This window comes from Leucoraja erinacea, chromosome 37 (assembly GCF_028641065.1).
Source record: "Leucoraja erinacea ecotype New England chromosome 37, Leri_hhj_1, whole genome shotgun sequence".
In the NCBI taxonomy this organism is placed as follows: domain Eukaryota; kingdom Metazoa; phylum Chordata; class Chondrichthyes; order Rajiformes; family Rajidae; genus Leucoraja; species Leucoraja erinaceus.
Genome location: NC_073413.1, coordinates 9267367 through 9284224, shown reverse-complemented (window position 1 = coordinate 9284224; position 16858 = coordinate 9267367). Strand labels below are relative to the sequence as shown.

The following is a 16858-nucleotide window of genomic DNA, read 5'->3' as shown; positions in this document are numbered from 1 at the left end:
AACCCAGGTCTCTGGCACTGTTAGGCAGCACTCGACCAACTGCACCACTGTTGAATTTTGGGGAGGTTGAGGAAGGTGGACTTAGTGGTAATCAAAGTGCAATCAGCTGGAAATAGCAGTCAGGCAGCATCTGTCAGTGGCCTTTCAATAGAACACTCAGAGCATTACTGGTGTCCCTTGACCTGGATTATTCTATGTATATTCAAGTACTATATATGGAAAATGTGACGTCAAACAATTGAACCGTTACGTTATACTCAATGAGACAGTACAGCATATGAACAGGCCCTTCGGTCCACAATATATGCCATATATGATGTTGTTAAACTAATCTCCTAAACTAGTCGGAGAACAAGGGTGCAACTGAGAGAGGGAATCCAAGGGTTACTTGAAGGTAGAGAAATCAATATTCAAACTGCTGGGTTGTAACCTTTTTCTAAAGAAGGGTCACGACTCAAAACGTCACCCAGAGATGCTGCCTGTCCCCGCTGAGTTACTCCAGCTTTTTGTGTCTATCTTTGGTTTAACCAAAGCATCTTGCGGTACCTTTATTTTATTTTATTATTTATTTCGAGCAGAATAAAAGAATAAAAACCAAATGTGAAACAACATACAAAAAACAAAACAAAAATATTTATAAAGTGTCATAAACAATATCTATTTTATAGTTTCTCCTCCCCTTCCTTAACCCTCGAGCTGTCTCCTTGGGCTCCCCCCCACCCCCCATCAGTCTGAAGAAGGGTTTCGGCCCGAAATGTCACCCATTTCCTTCGGTCCATAGATGCTGCTGCACCCGCTGAGTTTCTCCAGCATTGTTGTCTACCTTCTATTTTATGTTTATTGTTTAAGAACCGAGATGCGAAGAACTTTTTTCACGCAGAGAGTGGTGAATCTCTGGAACTCTCTGCCACAGAGGGTAGTTGAGGCCAGTTCATTGGCTATATTTAAGAGGGAGTTAGATGTGGCCCTTGTGGCTAAGGGGATCAGGGGGTATGGAGAGAAGGCAGGTATGAGATACTGAGTTGGATGATCAGCCATGATCATATTCAATGGCGGTGCAGGCTCGAAGGGCCGAATGGCCTACTCCTGCACCTAATTTCTATGTTTCGCTCCATAGATGCTGCTGCACCCGCTGAGTTTCTCCAGCATTTTTGTCTACCTTCTATTTTATGTTTATTGTTTAAGAAGGAACTGCAGATGCTGGAAAATCGAAGGTGGACAAAAATGCTGGAGAAACTCAGCGGGTGAGGCAGCATCTATGGAGCGAAGGAAATAGGCGACGTTTCGGGTCGAGACCCTTCTTCAGCCAACCCACTGAGTTTTTTTCTACCTTGCAGTTCCTTCTTAATCAGTGGGGGTTGTTGGTCCGCCGCCGCCGCCGCCGCTGCTGCAGGTGGCGCTATGTTGGGAGGACTGACAGGCGCGGGTGGCGGCAGTAGGACTGACCAGACGCGGCGCCATGTCGGCGGCTCTTCTCAGGAAGGGGCTGAGTCTGATGAGCGGCGATGTGAAAGGTAACAGAACTCGGGCACAAAGGTTCAGTTCGAGCGCCGGCAGCCGGCAGCCGGTGCCGTCGGGATAATGCGGCCGCGGGGGATGGAGAAGGAGAAGGAGAAGGAGAAGGCTCCATTTAGCGCCAGGTCCCCAAAGGCCGCCTCGCCAGGCGACGCAGTACTGGCCTCCCAACGCAAGGGGCGCGGTGGAGGTCCGCTGTAGCGCCCCCTTGTGGTGCGGAGGAGAACAGCGGCGATTCGTAGAAACATAGACAATAGATGCAGGAGTAGATTTTTTCTCTTCTCTCAACTATCTCAGCCACTCAATAGTCAATCAATAGTCTATTTAATTGTCATTTGGACCCCTGGAGGTCCAAATGAAATGCCGTTTCTGCAGCCATACATTACACACAAATAGACCCCAGACACAACATTATTGCATTTTACATAAACATCCATCACATAGCTGTGATGGAAGGCCAAAAAAACTTATCTCTCCACTGCACTCCCCTCCCCCCCCCGATGTCAGAGTCAAAGTCAAAGCCCCCGGCTGGCGATGGAGATTGTCCCGCGGCCATTAAAGCCACGCCGGGTGGTGCGAGGTCGCACACCGGGTCTTGGTGTTGGAGTCCCCGGTGTGCGCTCGCAGAGTCCCGCGGCCATTCCAAGCCGCGCGGGGCAGTGGTGTTAGGCCCCGCTCCAGGAGCTCTTCAACCCCGCAACTCGGGCGGGAGAAGTCGCCGTTGCAGGAGCCCCGAAAAGCGGTCTCCCTCCAGGGATCCGCGGGCTCCCGGTGCCGCCGTCCGCAGACCCGCAGTAGCAGCCTTCGCATCAGCAGCAGCAGCGGCATCGGCTCATATAACCATATAACATATAACAATTACAGCACGGAAACAGGCCATCTCGGCCCTACAAGTCCGTGCCGAACATCTTTTTTTCCCTTAGTCCTACCTGCCTGCACTCATAATATAACCATATAACACTCGCGTAGTTAACATTCTAGTTATAGCCAAAACAATTTCAGTTTGCTTGTTTTTCCACCATACATTTGCTCATGGAGCCACACAGCATGAAATCGAGTTCTTCAGCCCAACTCGTCCAAACCCACCACATACGTCCCATTATAAAGCTCAGGATTTAGTTTCAAACACAAAGTGTTGAAGTAAAACAGTGGGTCAGGCAGTAAACTAAACATAAAACATAGAAACATAAAAACATAGAAAATAGGTGCAGGAGTAGGCCATTCGGCCCTTCGAGCCTGCACCACCATTCAATATGATCATGGCTGATCATGTTTCTATGTTTCTAAGACACACACCAACACAATTTACACAAACATCCATCACAGTGAATCTCCTCCTCACTGTGATGGAAGGCAAAGTCTTGATTCCTATTTAATCTTTTCCCCTTCAACTTATGTCCCCTGGTTATCAATTCACATATTCTGGGCAAGAGACTCAATGCATTTGGCTGATCTATTGCTCTCATGATTTTATACATCTTGACATGAACACCCCCTCATCCTCCTGCCCTCCAGGGAACAGAGTCCCAGCCTGCTCAATCTTTCCCTATAGCTCAGACCCTCTAGTCCTGGCAACATATTCAGGTGGGTCAGGCAACATCTGTGGAGGGAATGGATGGACGATGTTTCAAGTCGGGGCCCTCCTTCAGCCTGTGAAGTCAGTGTTGTATAGTCTCTTGCTCTTTGATCCCCAAATATTGTAGTCCAGTGCAACTCTCTCATTGTCATCCCATGCATCCTGCTTGCTGTGTTCCAGTTCAAGGTCCAGGCAGGAAGGCAAATCGAGGACAACCGCCTGCTGCTGACCGTTTGGCCAACACAACCAAGAAGGGAAGAATGAAGCAATTGGAGAGAATTCGCAGACAGTTGGAAACAAACAAAGCCACCGTCAAGGGGAAAATAGTTAAATCAGCACTGGGTAAGTTTAGTTTAGAGATACAGTGTAGAAACCTGCCCTTCAAATCCGCGCCGACCGGCGATCCCAGCACACTAACACTATCCCACACACACACACTGGGGACAATTCACAATTTGAAGCGTGGGAGGAAACCGGAGATCCTGGAGAAAACCCACGCAGGTTGCAGGGAGAACGTACAAACTCAGTACAGACATGCACCCGGCAATCGGGATTGATCCTGGGTCCCTGGCGCTGTAAGGCAGCAACTCTGCCGCTGCGCCACCGTGCCGCTTTGTCTACTAGCGTGAGATGGTTATCGTGTTACATAACCAGCTACTGCACCAGGTGCACTGTTTGTTTACACAGCATAGTAACCTGCCCAACCCTGATAATGCTGGCTGTATTCTTATCAGGAAGCATGTGCTGACACTGTTGTTAAGGTTCATCCGCATTCGAGATCAAGTAACCAGCAGCTGCAGAGTTATGTTCCAAATAAGGAGTCAGTGACTTCACTCTCTGTACAGAAAATCCATCACAGACACGCTCTACTCAACCTGCCCCCTGGTGGTGTTTGTTTTTAGTTTAGACATACAGCGAGGAAGCAGACCCTTCAGCCCACCAAGTCCACGCCGACCAATAATCCTCCCCACACATTAACACAGGGTAGTGTTTTTATTACAACTTTTCTCGAGAAAAGATGTCAGAAGGAGTACAGTCCAACCGACGGATCAGCGCTTGGTCCTAGTTCCTGATTCCGAACTTATGAGTCTTGTTTGCCTTCACAGAGGAGTATAAGAAAAACAAAGCCGCTGACCATACTGAGGAGAACCTCCGGTATTTGCTTGGGTCCAAACAGCTGACCGAGAGCAGCATCACTCAAAAGGTTTGTATTTCCACTCCATCCCCTGTTGAAGATAGACACAAAGTGCTGGAGTAGCTCAACGGGATAGGCAGCATCTTTGGAGAGAAGGAATGGGTGATTTTTCAGGTCGAAACGGCACCCGTTCCTTCTCTTCAGAGATGCTGCCTGAACCGCTGAGTTACTCTGGCATTTTGTGTCCATCTTCGGTGTAAACCAGCATCTGCGGTTCCTTCCTACACATTTCTCTCAACTCCGCTGGAAGGTCAAGGTCCCACACAGAAAAATAGATCTCAAATTAGTTACTGAACTGTTGGAAATACATTAGGATTGGAGTCTTAATGTGAGGATCATGACATTCCCCACTGAATCTCATGGTTGTGGTTCTAACATTCCTCCAGAGACTTGAGCACATCATGAATGGACATTGATCTGGTTGTCTTTCCATTTGAAGTTAAATCTTAATCCCTTCTTGTGTACTCTTTACCAGGGGCATGTGATCCTTTAGATCTGGTAGGTACATGCGTAGGAAAGGTTCAGAGGGATATAGGCAGGTGGGACTAGTGTAGATGATGCATCTTAGTCGTTATGGGCAAGTTGGGCTGATGGGCATGTGTCTGCTCTGTGTTACTCGGAGCAGAGAGATTCTCCCTGTGCTATGGACCATACTTTTCCCCAAACCCAAGTCCCTCAAATGATTTATTTGACCCTTGTCACGCTGCTGTTTGTGAGACATTGCTGATCGCATGTGACTCGCGTTTTAACATGGACGAACGGTACTTTGTTATCACACATGACATGTCAACCATGCACAAAGTGTGCGAAGAGTCGCAACTTCTAGGTCACAGACAAAGTTGCAAAGTGTTCAATGTAGTTCCAATGGTTTGTCTTGCTTCTCAGCGCTCCCCGCCCCGCCAGGTCCCTCCGTTCTCAGCAGCATTGCAACAATGACTGCACTTCAAACATGCCATTTTCCATAGTTGCCTCATCAGGGCTGAAGCAGCATCGTTGTGATCTGGCTCCACACTTATCCATGTTCAGATGGTGATGGGTTTGCCAATTTTGGTTTTGCACCCCTCTAGTTAGCTTGTTGTCTGATCCTGCCTGTGCTGTATAATGTCATTGGCAATTTCCCTGGATTAAGAACATAAACAAGTTCATGCATATACTAGTGCGCTTACCAGTATGTTGCCTCGATATTCAAGGCTGTTCTGAGCGGCTAAAATCTTTCATACTGATGCACTTCTGTGTGTTAGTGGAGCAACAAGACTATGACTTAGGACACAAAGTGGTGGAGTAACTCAGAGGATTAGGCAGCATCCCTGGAGAACATGGATAGGTGCCATTTTGGGCCGGGACCCTTCTGTTCTCCAGAGAAGCTGCCTCACCCGCTGAGTTACTCCATCACTTTGTATCTTATTTTGTAAACCAGTATGTGCAGTTCCTTATTTCTACATTAAGACTAACTTAGTTACAGTCTTGTCAATCTTCTCTCTAATACCTAAGGTGAAATAGTGAGGAGGGACTCATTCAAATTATTTTTCCTGTTGTAAATGGTCTTTGCTTCTGCCACGCTAACTTCTAACGGTGTTAGAAAAGTATAACGCTGCTGTTGTGTCTGCCCAGCAGACAGCTAGTGTTTAGTTTAGAGATGCAGCGCGGAAACAGGCCCTTCGGTCTACCAGGTCTGTGCTGACAAGCGATCCCCGCACACCAACACTATCCGACACACCAGGGACAATTTGCAATTTTTCCCAGCCAATTACCCTGGAAACCTGTACGTCTTTAGAGTGTGGGAAAAAACCCACGCAGTCAAGGGGAGAATGTACAAACTCTGTATAGACAGCACCCGTAGTCGGGATCAAACCTGGGTCTTTGGCGCTGTAAGACAGCAACTCTACCACTGCGCCATTGTGGAATAGTGGAAGGTGTTTATGTGACCAAGATCGCTGTGTGATTATAATGCTTGGCGCCTTGCTCATTCATAGGTTGAGATGTACAGTCGAGGCAGAAAAGCAAAGGACCGTCCAAAGTTAAAGAAAGTGAAGAAAGAAGAAACTCGTATATTCTCAGAGCGCGATTTTAAGAAGTTTGAAAGGGAATATTTTGGAGCATCCTAAACTTGGCAGCAGGTTTGGTTTTGACTGCGATATTATGCTGGGACTGATGGGCAGAGCCAAAGAAAAATCCTGCAGCTGCTGAATATCTGAACGTAAATGCTGGAAACACTCGGCAAGTCAGGCAGCATTCGTGAAGAGAATCAGATACAACAGACTGGTTATCCTTCATGAACGTTAAATGTTAATGCTGTTTCTCTGCATGATGCAGAAAAATATTTTGTATGTGTGTCGTGCACAGAATGAAAGTATAACTCCTGAAGTCAAGGTCTGGTTGCATCTTCTGTCATTGTTCAGTAACTGCTGTTCGGACACTGGATTAATTATTGCATGAGAAACAACACAAAGTGCTAGAGTAACTCAGCGGGTCCAGGCAGCATCTCTGGAGGACATGGATAGAAGACATTTCAGATGGGTGCTTTTCATTATATGAGGACTTGACTTGATTGCATAACATGAGGGACCTGAGATATGAAACGGAGTCTTGGAGAGTTGTACCAGGGTCCCAGGGGAAGTGTAGACTGCAGAAAGTTATAAAACTTGGGAGCTTGTAGATCACAGAAGATCTCAAAGGATGACTCAAAATGGTGGAGTAATTCAGCAAGAAAAGGATCTCCAATGGGTTGTAGATCTCACAGGATTATATATCTTGGAGGGTTACACGCCTCTGCAAGATTTGGAGGAAGTTAGAGAGCAATGGAGGGTAGTGAGCCAACGGAGGGATTTGATAACAAAGATGATAATTTAAAATCAAGTCATTACTCAATCAGGAACTAATGCAGTAAATATTACAGACACAATACAAAGTGCTGGAGTAACTGAGCAGGTCAGACGTCATTGCGGAGGGAATGGTTAGGTGACATTTCAGGTTGGGTCAGTCATTTGCACGAATGTCTTGTTTTCTTGCATTGTCTTTCTTTCTAAGGTCTAGCAGAATTTTATATGTAAATTATGTGCTCGTGATGCTGCAGCAAGCAAGATTTTTGTTGTACCTGCACCTCGCCGTAACGGTGCAGGTGACAATGAACTGTGCCCTGGTATCTGTGATAATGATATTACAGGAAACCAGGCACACCTGGCTGCCAACCAGCCCCAGCGATACATCAATCAAGAACAGCATTTGATCTGGATCACAAAATGCTGGAGTAAAGCAGTGTCTCTGGAGAGTGGAATGGGCGACGTTTCGGGTCTCGACCCGAAATGTCGCCCATTCCTTCTCTCCGGAGATGTTTCCTCACCCGCCTAGTTACTACAGCATTTAGTGTCCACCTTCGATTTAAACCTGCATTTCTTATGCAGGTCTTTCATACACATTGATCTGGATCAACTGGTTTTGCCTGGTGAACTTGGGTGGGGCAGAACATGTGGAAACATGTCTCATCCACTGGGCTGAGCTGGAATGATATCCAAACAGCTCCTCAGTAAAGCTTGCTGCCAAGCTGGGATGCTTTTGGCCTATCTGCTCAACGGTTGAATGATTCTTTGTTATCACATATGCACAACACAGTGAAATTAGTTTTGGTGCCATCTACAAAAATAAAAGTCAATTGTCCAAAAAGTCCAGTCCATGATAACAGAACAGAATCTGAACCATGGACAAGTTGTTGGACTTACCATGGACTCACCTATCCATGTCCTCCACAGATGTCCCATGACCCGCTGAGTTACTCCAGCACCTTGTGTCACCTCCAAGGGTAGCCAGGATGGGTATTGAACAGTTGCCACCCAGATAAATCACATCCTTGGAGGAAAAAACTCTGGTCCCTGGAGAACATGGATTGGTAACCAGTATCTGCAGTTCCTTGTTATTACACTTAACAAAATACATCCCGGAATTCCAACTTAAATATCCCAATCTGAAAATTGAAACAATTTAAGAGTTTGTTTTTGGTATTTAATTCCACATTACTGAATTAAATTTTTTTTTTAATTCCTTGTTCCTCTTTCTTGCATCAAAAATAAACATTTACTAAGGGAAGTTCATTGACACTTCCTCATTTCAGAAATCCCTTTTTTATGTTTCCTTGGCGACAGAGGGGTGTAGCGATAGAATTGCTTCCTTCCAGCACCAGAGATCCAAGTTCGATCCTGACTACTGGTGTTGTCTGTAGAGTTTGTACATTTTCCCTGGGTGGGTTTTCTCCAGTTTCCTTCCACATTGAAAAGACACTCAGGTTTTTTTAGGTTAATTGGCTTCTGTAAAATGTCTGTAGTGTGTCGGGTAGAACTCGTGTATGGGTGATCACTGGTCAGCGTGGACTCGGTGGGCCGAAGGGCCTCTGTCTATACTGTATCTCTAAAACTTGGGGGCAATTGCCCTCGAGACGAGAAGGACAGTATGATGCTCTTTGAAGTGCGATCAATTGACTGACCAAATGGTGCCAGCACAACAACCTGGCTCTCAATGTCAGCCAGACCAATTAACTGATAGTGGACTTTGGAAGAGGAAAGATGAGGACCCACAATCCAGTTTATATCAATGGGACAATGGTGGAGAGTCAAAAACTTCAGATTCCTGGAAGTGCATAGTTCTGAAGATCTTTCCTGGTCCCAGCACAAAAAGGCAGCCAGCATAATCAGACACCCACACCACCCTGGCCACACATTCATTTCAATTTAATTGTTCCAGTTCACAGCATGTAACAATTAAACATTCTTCACTATTTGACTGTCTCATAAACGAACCTTAGAAGGTTTTACTGTGAATGTAGCTTGTTCTCGATCAGAGACTCAAGTCACAGATGCATTTGTTACACCCTTTGTCTCCCTGCCCCCACAGGGAAGACAAACTCTTATACAAACCCTACCACAACTTCTCCCTGACTGCTGCAGGGCTAATGACTGTTTCCGCAAATGTGGTTAGAACAGGAATGTAGGGGCCATCTCCCTTAACAGTAAGCTGATATTTAACTTTAATGAGAGAGGTTATGGAATGGATTAAGAGGGAAAACACACCCTCAGCCTTCCGATAAATTACTGGGTCCCTTAGCCTCATCTGACAGGCTAATAAGCACCTGAGTTGAACATTGCGACTTCTACAATGCTCTTGCTGTCTCTGCCCTTTTGAATTAAACTCTCTGCAGTCTTTCAACCTATAACTAACGCCCTCAGGGAACCATTACCAACCTGCTTGCTGTTCCCCTACAATGTATTTGCTTTCATCTCAACAATCAATCGCTCTGATGGGGGCATTAATTAGATGTAAGGAGTCCCTAATGTCAAGGTTCTAGTGCCAAACAGTTTAAGCAGTAGGTTTGAGCAGGATAGTAGCTCAGCTGCCTCTCAGCAGCTGCTCGGATCACAGCAGTCGTTACCCAACTGCCTCAAATTACAGTGGAATTTGCGGTCTCTGTTGAAAATATATAGAACTTAGTTGAAATATCTGTGGCGTGCTGAGCAACGGCAGTTTGATATGAAAACGAGTTCTGCAGCTGCAAATGGAGAACTGTATGGAGTGTGCTCCCATTAGACTAACTATTCCTGTTTTATTTAACATTTCCACACACCTCATGTTCTGGACTGCTCAACATCTCCCTACACCAATAACTACTGTTGTTGCAGCCCAAGCAACAGTAGTAACCTTGAAGGCATAGGTAGACAAAAATGCTGGAGAAACTCAGCGGGTGAGGCAGTATCTATGGAGCAAAGGAAATAGGTGACGTTTCGGGTCAAGACACTTCTTCAGACTGGAGGCGCAGGCAAGTTGCGAGAAAACAAGCGTGGCTGTGGTAACAGGTCTGGGTTAAGATGTGGTCATAGAGTTGGAGGGAAGGGGGAATCACAGAGGGGGGGGGGGGGTCAGTCAGAGAGGAGGTTGTTAAACTGTCTTCAGAGAGAGAACTTCTTTAAAGTAGGCATGCCTTGAGGAGATTTCACAGGGGCCTTCTTCAGATGTAGGTATTAATGCATAGGTATTATTTTATGCCACAAGAGTTTCCAAACAGAAGAGTGATGCTGTGCTTTGTTGAAGAAGGGTTAAGGCAAATGACAAGTTTGTTCAGGGGCTTCCTGAGGCTCAGTTGTTGCTCATTTGCAAGTGCTTTTATTTTCTGTAAATGTAGCACACTTTACACAGGAAGATCCCTAAATCAATGCAATATTGTGAGTCTGATAGATTATCTATGCCGTTAGGATGGTTGGTGTATGGAACAAGCTGCCAGAAGAGGTAGTTGAGGCTGGGACTATCCCATCGTTTAAAAAACAGACGGGTACATGGACAGGACAGGTTTGGAAGGATATGGACCAAGCAGACAAGTGGGACTAGCGTAGCTGGGACATTGGGGGATGAACATTGCCATCACATTAAAAACGGTAGCTGTTCTAGAAAATAGCGCTCAGGATTGTAAGGGATACTCCTCTCTGGAGTGGGGCTTGGACCCAGTCAGAAAATGGAAGCAACAAATGCAGCCTTCGCCAATTAATAATTCCATTCTTTTCTTCTTCCATACTAAATGAACTGTATATTTTTCAAGATAGTTAGTTGGCCAACTATTTTTTCCACACGGATCACTCAAATAGGCTCTACCTCAGAGAACACACGGGCCTTGGTTCAACATCTCAGTTGTCCTAGAATGTGCAATATTTTCTGGAATTAAATGCAAACCTCCTAAATATCATTTAGGAACAAGAGGGATCCTCACTAGGCACAGCTGCCATTAGGATCGGAGAGCAAAGCAGGTTCTTCCCTCTATGGGGATCATCTGAAGCAAGTTGTTGATCAGAGGAAGAGCACTTTGCATTCTGTAAGCACCTTTGAACATCTGTGGGAAGCTCTTTGGTGGTCTAAGAGTAGGAGTAAACGGGTCCTTTTCACAATGGCAGGCAGTGACTAGTGGGGTACCGCAAGGCTCAGTGCTGGGACCCCAGCTATTTACAATATATATTAATGATCTGGATGGGGGAATTGAAGGCAATATCTCCAAATTTGCGGATGACACTAAGCTGCAGTGTTAGCTGTGAGGAGAATGCTAGGAGACTGCAAGGTGACTTGGATAGGCTGGGTGAGTGGGCAAATGTTTGGCAGATGCAGTATAATGTGGATAAATGTGAGGTTATCCATTTTGGTGGAAAAAACGGGAAAGCAGACTATTATCTAAATGGTGGCCGATTGGGAAAGGGGGAGATGCAGCGAGACCTGGGTGTCATGGTACACCAGTCATTGAAGGTAGGCATGCAGGTTCAGCAGGCAGTAAAGAAAGCGAATGGTATGTTAGCTTTCATTGCAAAAGGATTTGAGTATAGGAGCAGGGAGGTTCTACTGCAGTTGTACAGGGTCTTGGTGAGACCACACCTGGAGTATTGCGTACAGTTTTGGTCTCCAAATCTGAGGAAGGACATTATTGCCATAGAGGGAGTGCAGAGACGTTTCACCAGACTGATTCCTGGGATGTCAGGACGGTCTTATGAAGAAAGACTGGATAGACTTGGTTTATACTCTCTAGAATTTAGGAGATTGAGAAGGGATCTTATAGAAACTTACAAAATTCTTAAGGGGTTGGACAGGCTAGATGCAGGAAGATTGTTCCCGATGTTAGGGAAGTCCAGGACAAGGGGTCACAGCTTAAGGATAAGGGGGAAATCCTTTAAAACCCGAGATGAGAAGAACTTTTTTCACACAGAGTGGTGAATCTCTGGAACTCTCTGCCACAGAGGGTAGTTGAGGCCAGTTCATTGGCTATATTTAAGAGGGAGTTAGATGTGGCCCTTGTGGCTAAGGGGATCAGGGGGTATGGAGAGAAGGCAGGTACGGGATACTGAGTTGGATGATCAGCCATGATTATATTGAATGGCGGTGCAGGCTCGAAGGGCCGAATGGCCTACTCCTGCACCTAATTTCTATGTTTTATATGTTTCTTTATCCACTCCTCCAACTGAAAGCGCATTCAGTCAGTTGTGGTCTCATTCTGGACTTGAGGCAAATGGTTTGAATGTACGCATAACATCACAGGTGAAAAGTTAGGAGTAATGAGAATCACTTCACACCACCTTCTGTACTAAAATCCTTTGTACACCATTGGTGGCTATGCCTTCAATTCTTGGAAGTTTACTCTCCTTTCATTTGAATTTGGTTTTCCATTAATGGTTATCTACCCACTTCCGACAGGACTACTCATGCTCCTCTGCATACCTCGAGACAGTTTTCAGCTTGGTTATTGCAGCATTTCCGTGCCTCAACAATTTTCTGCTAGTTGTTCCACATGGCACTTATAATTGTAATGTGTACCAAGATAGTGAAAATATTTCTACCTTCTCCCTAATTCGCATCAGACTGGAACCTTCACTCCAGCCAGCATTTCATCTTGATATTTGATCTGAATCTTGATATTTTGTTGCCTGTATCCAAACTAGCTAATTAAATTTATCTCCAGGTGCTAGCTGCCTTGCTGAGCATTTCCAGGACTCTACTCACATCTAGCTATGGACATGCTACACCCACAGCTCCAGCCACCAGGTTCAATTCCAACCAACAATGCATATTCTTTGTAATTGCATAGGTTTCATCTGCTTGCTTAGCTTATCAAAAGCTCTGCTGGTTCGTTAATTTGACTACAAAAAGCTAGAGGAGAATGCAAACAGTCAGATTATTAATGGGTTTTATATTGTTAAATTACTATCTCCGACATTGGAAGGGAAGAGTTTGTTCAATTTACCATATCTTTGCCAGCTTCTTGAACTAATAGTATTAGTTCCATTTTCCTATCCGTATAGTAATAACAGTTGACGTCTAGCATTATTTCAACTGATTACTTTCAATTGCCAATGATAGGAACCACATGAACATGGGATTGAAATATATCAAATTGCAGTAAGCAGAATTAATTTGCCAATATAAAGTGCTCATAAAGCCAGGATGGGACAAATGGATTAATGGAAAATATATGCCTGCATTTAAACCAGAAAAACAAACAAATCTGAAATATGTAGTTAATGCAGAAATGGAAGGGATAAGTTGGAGTTACTACAAATCAAGACATTGCAAGTGATTGTTGTTTCACATTTTATTAAAAAAGTACAATATTTAGCCAACACTACATATTATGCACAAAACTAAACCATTAATGCCATATTACACGCTTTTTGCACTTTTACTTTTCCGGACCTCTTCTATCAAGCCCTTTAAATATTGGATCTCTTTAGTCAACGAATCGGTTTTTTCTTGCAAGGCCTTATTTTTTCTCTCTAATGAACTACACTCTTCAGAAATAGCACCTTGTTCGTCCCTCTTCTTCTGTCTGTATCGTGTTGCTGCACTCTTGTTCTGCTCCATCTTCTTCAATTTTTTTTCTGCACTCTTCGGTTCCGAACAATTGCTTTTTACTTTTGGTGAGTTTGCTACAGTTTTCGCACCAGGACGATCATATGGTTTCGACCTTGCAGGGCTATAGTCATTGAGTATGGACTTGTCTTCAAGTGATCTCTCTGACACACTTCTATCTAAAGATTCAACAGGGGAATGAGGGGGGCTGGAACCAACCCCACTATCAGAATCTAATATTGGCCCTTCGTCTATTTCTGTGCAGGAATCCTGCAGAATGGTTGATTGAAGCAAAAATAAGTCTGGCTTTTCCTCAAAATCTGAAACAACAATCTTTCCTTCCTCTAAGTGGAATGAGTCATCAGAGAAGAATATGCAATCTGGAACAACTGCAGGGGCCAGCTTATCTACCCCTCCAGGTGAATTTGGGACAGACTCAAGATCAAGACTCAGGTCAAGATCAGCTACCTGTTTAGTTGGCAAGGGATCAAAAGGCAGCTCTCCCAGAAGACCACAAGAACTGTCCAAGACAGCCAGCAGATCTTCTGAAGAGGTGCTGTCATTGTCATTTTCATCTTCGTTCAGTGTGTCAAAGAGATTCACCTTCTGTGCCATCCATTCCAAGCCGGTGAATGCATCCTCTGGAAGAAAAAGGGGAAAAATTGCCCCGTCAAATGGATGAAATAGCTCCAAATACACTACATTGTCAGTCAATTGGGTTCAGCTCAAGGATCTAGTTATCATTTTTGCATGTAAATGCCTGATACTTGGTACCATACAATAGCTCCACATTAACGATTCCGTTTGTTTTAGTATTAAATACATTACCAGTTGATACAATTGCAATACTGCTCATCAACTCTAAAGGTTGGCCTCCGAGCCATCAACAAATTTCAATCAATGCTACATTTGTTAACTTACCCACATTACAAGAGCCCAAAAGGTTAATACATGGGCACTGGTAGGACAATTCACTTTCCCCATTGCCACCAAACTGGTGAGGTCTGAGGCAAGGCTTCACCGGCCCGGCCTCCAGATCTGCGTGCAAGAGACAAGGGTCCCCGTCAGCCACCAGAAACGGCAAATCGAGGTGGGACATATAGTCCATCATGGATGAATCTGACCAAACTGACATCTTTCTGAACTTTGAGATACTCTTCGAGGGAAAACACAGTCTTCAAGTCGAGTGTGTCTGCGCTGTCGACTACAGCAAAGCTGAGAAGCCCATTGTGGAACCTGAGAAGGACAAACAAGACGGCTCAATGCATCCAAGCGTATCACTGCAGCATTCAGAAAAAAGTTTAATTTACCGATGTTCATTTCACAAAACCCACCTATTTTGGGTTTTGAATCCCGACAATTCTATTTAAGTTGGGCACAAAATACTGGAGTAACACAGCGGGGACAGACAGTAGGGTCTCGACCGGAAAAGTCACCCATTCCTTCTGTCCGGCAGGGGGTAGATTGTCATAGTTTCCGTGTCGGTTGGCAGCAGCACTGTCTTTACAATTGCCCATCGTCCACGACTCACGGACCCTTTTGCCCAACAAACCCTTGCCTCACCCGAAGTGAACTGGAGACCAACACTAAGGAATTAAACAAAGGGGAAGGAACGAGGAAGGGGACGGCCGGAGCCAGGCGGACATGCCACGGTTCTAGTTGTCGGGAGGGAAGTGTAGAGAGGACATGCCCCGCCCGGTGCGAGGGAGGGAGGGAGGGACCGCCCCCATCAGCCGCTGCCACGTTTCACTCCAGCCGGCGCCGCCATCTTAACCTCGCCGTCTCCTTCAGCTCCGACCCTCAAGGAGATGAACCTGCTGATCAAGCCCGGCAATCGACCCCCTCTCCCCGAACGTAAACCCACTCCCCCATGTCATACAACGAAGAAGGGTCTCGACGCGAAATGTCACCCATTCCTTCTCTCCAGGGAAGCTGCCTATCCTAACATGTTGTGTTTATCTTCGGTGTAAACCAGCACCATCAAACCCCTACACTCTCCAGAGCCCGGGGAGGCGATCAGATTGGCGCCGTTTCTTCCTCGCAGACCCCTTCACGCTCCTTTTTAGTTTTCGACATCGCCGTCTTTCACCCTCGCTTTCCACCCACCCACGGCGGCACAGATTCACCGCTCACAAAAATAGATTATTAAATTATTATAAAAGGTTCTGTTGTATTCGGCGCCGTTTAAAGTTGAGGCGGGTCCCGTCCCGTCCCGTCGGCGGGAAGGGCGGACGCGCCATGTTGAGTCGCCGCTCGCTGCCGGCGCGGTGGCTTGAGGAGAGATGGGGGGGAAACGGCGAAAAGGGAGTCTTTTAACTTAATACTTACGCCATTTTGAAAGGATGCACGTTTGCCCAGTGCTCTGCACTGTTGCGTTTGGCCGCTGCTACCGATCTATTGAGCCGCCATGCCGAGAGAGAGGCGGACCTGCCAAACCCTGATCGCTAATCGTCAAAATGCCGCTGGAGGAACGAGAAGAAAGCTCCGCGCGTCTCCTTATATAGACGCGGTCGCGTCACACCCCGCCGCGTCCCTCCGCCCACGTCATCACAATATAGTCCCACCTCCAAAACCGCCCTCGACCGCGTCTCTCTACTTTAATCTGAGATTTTCTATCGTGTCTACAACGGTTGGAGGTGCTTTGTTTTTATCCCGTAGGTGGGGGCGAAGGGGAATTTGGCGCTTTTGTACGGCGGGAAAGGCGGTTGGTCCCGTCTGGGATCACGCGCTCGGCGGTTTGGTACAAAGATCAGGCGGGCGGGCGCGAGCCGGCAGCAGAGGGCGGGACGCCAGGGGGACGGCTCAGTGGGACAGCTCACCAACCCAACCCACCAACCCAACCCAACCCACCAACCCAACCCACCAACCCAACCCACCAACCCAACCCAACCCAACGGTATGTATGAACGAACCATCTTTGGTAAGAACATTGGAGACGGACACAAAATGCTGGAGTAACTCATAGCATAGGCACAAGAGTGTTTTCTTGTCTTATGTCCCGGACGGGACAATGACATTGTTCAAGTTCAAGTGAGTTTATTGTCATGTGTCCCTGTATAGGACAATGGAATTCTTGCTTTGCTTCAACACAACAGAACATAGTAGGCATTTACTACAAAACAGATCAGTAATAATAATAATAATGCATTTTATTTGCTCGCGCCTTTCTGGACACCCAAGGACACCTTACAGAACATAAAATCACAATACATTTA

At 45.9% G+C, this 16858-nt stretch overlaps 2 protein-coding genes across 2 annotated transcripts; one reads left to right on the top strand and one right to left on the bottom strand.

The window, feature by feature from the left end:
- Positions 1-1360: 1360 nt before the first annotated feature.
- On the top strand, positions 1361-6650 carry rps19bp1 (ribosomal protein S19 binding protein 1). Its single transcript, XM_055663332.1, has 4 exons — positions 1361-1514; positions 3272-3433; positions 4198-4295; positions 6260-6650. The coding sequence occupies exons 1-4, from the start codon at positions 1460-1462 to the stop codon at positions 6389-6391; spliced, it is 447 nt and encodes a 148-aa protein (XP_055519307.1). The 5' UTR covers positions 1361-1459; the 3' UTR covers positions 6392-6650.
- A 6721-nt stretch (positions 6651-13371) lies between these two features.
- LOC129713924 (cyclic AMP-dependent transcription factor ATF-4-like) lies at positions 13372-16141 on the bottom strand. The gene is made up of 3 exons (XM_055663325.1): positions 15972-16141; positions 14565-14879; positions 13372-14284 (listed from the first exon to the last, which is right to left on the bottom strand). The coding sequence occupies exons 2-3, from the start codon at positions 14776-14778 to the stop codon at positions 13455-13457; spliced, it is 1044 nt and encodes a 347-aa protein (XP_055519300.1). The 5' UTR covers positions 14779-14879; positions 15972-16141; the 3' UTR covers positions 13372-13454.
- Positions 16142-16858: the final 717 nt, after the last annotated feature.

Excerpts from the sequence above, each read along its gene's own strand:
- rps19bp1 (XM_055663332.1), top strand. The coding sequence starts at position 1,460 with ATGTCGGCGGCTCTTCTCAGGAAGGGGCTGAGTCTGATGAGCGGCGAT. Across the intron at positions 1,515-3,271 it reads GATGAGCGGCGATGTGAAAG|TTCAAGGTCCAGGCAGGAAG; the intron begins GTAACAGAACTC and ends GCTGTGTTCCAG. Across the intron at positions 3,434-4,197 it reads AATAGTTAAATCAGCACTGG|AGGAGTATAAGAAAAACAAA; the intron begins GTAAGTTTAGTT and ends TTGCCTTCACAG.
- LOC129713924 (XM_055663325.1), bottom strand. The coding sequence starts at position 14,778 with ATGTCAGTTTGGTCAGATTCATCCATGATGGACTATATGTCCCACCTC. Across the intron at positions 14,285-14,564 it reads TTTGGGCTCTTGTAATGTGG|AGGATGCATTCACCGGCTTG; the intron begins GTAAGTTAACAA and ends TTTTTCTTCCAG.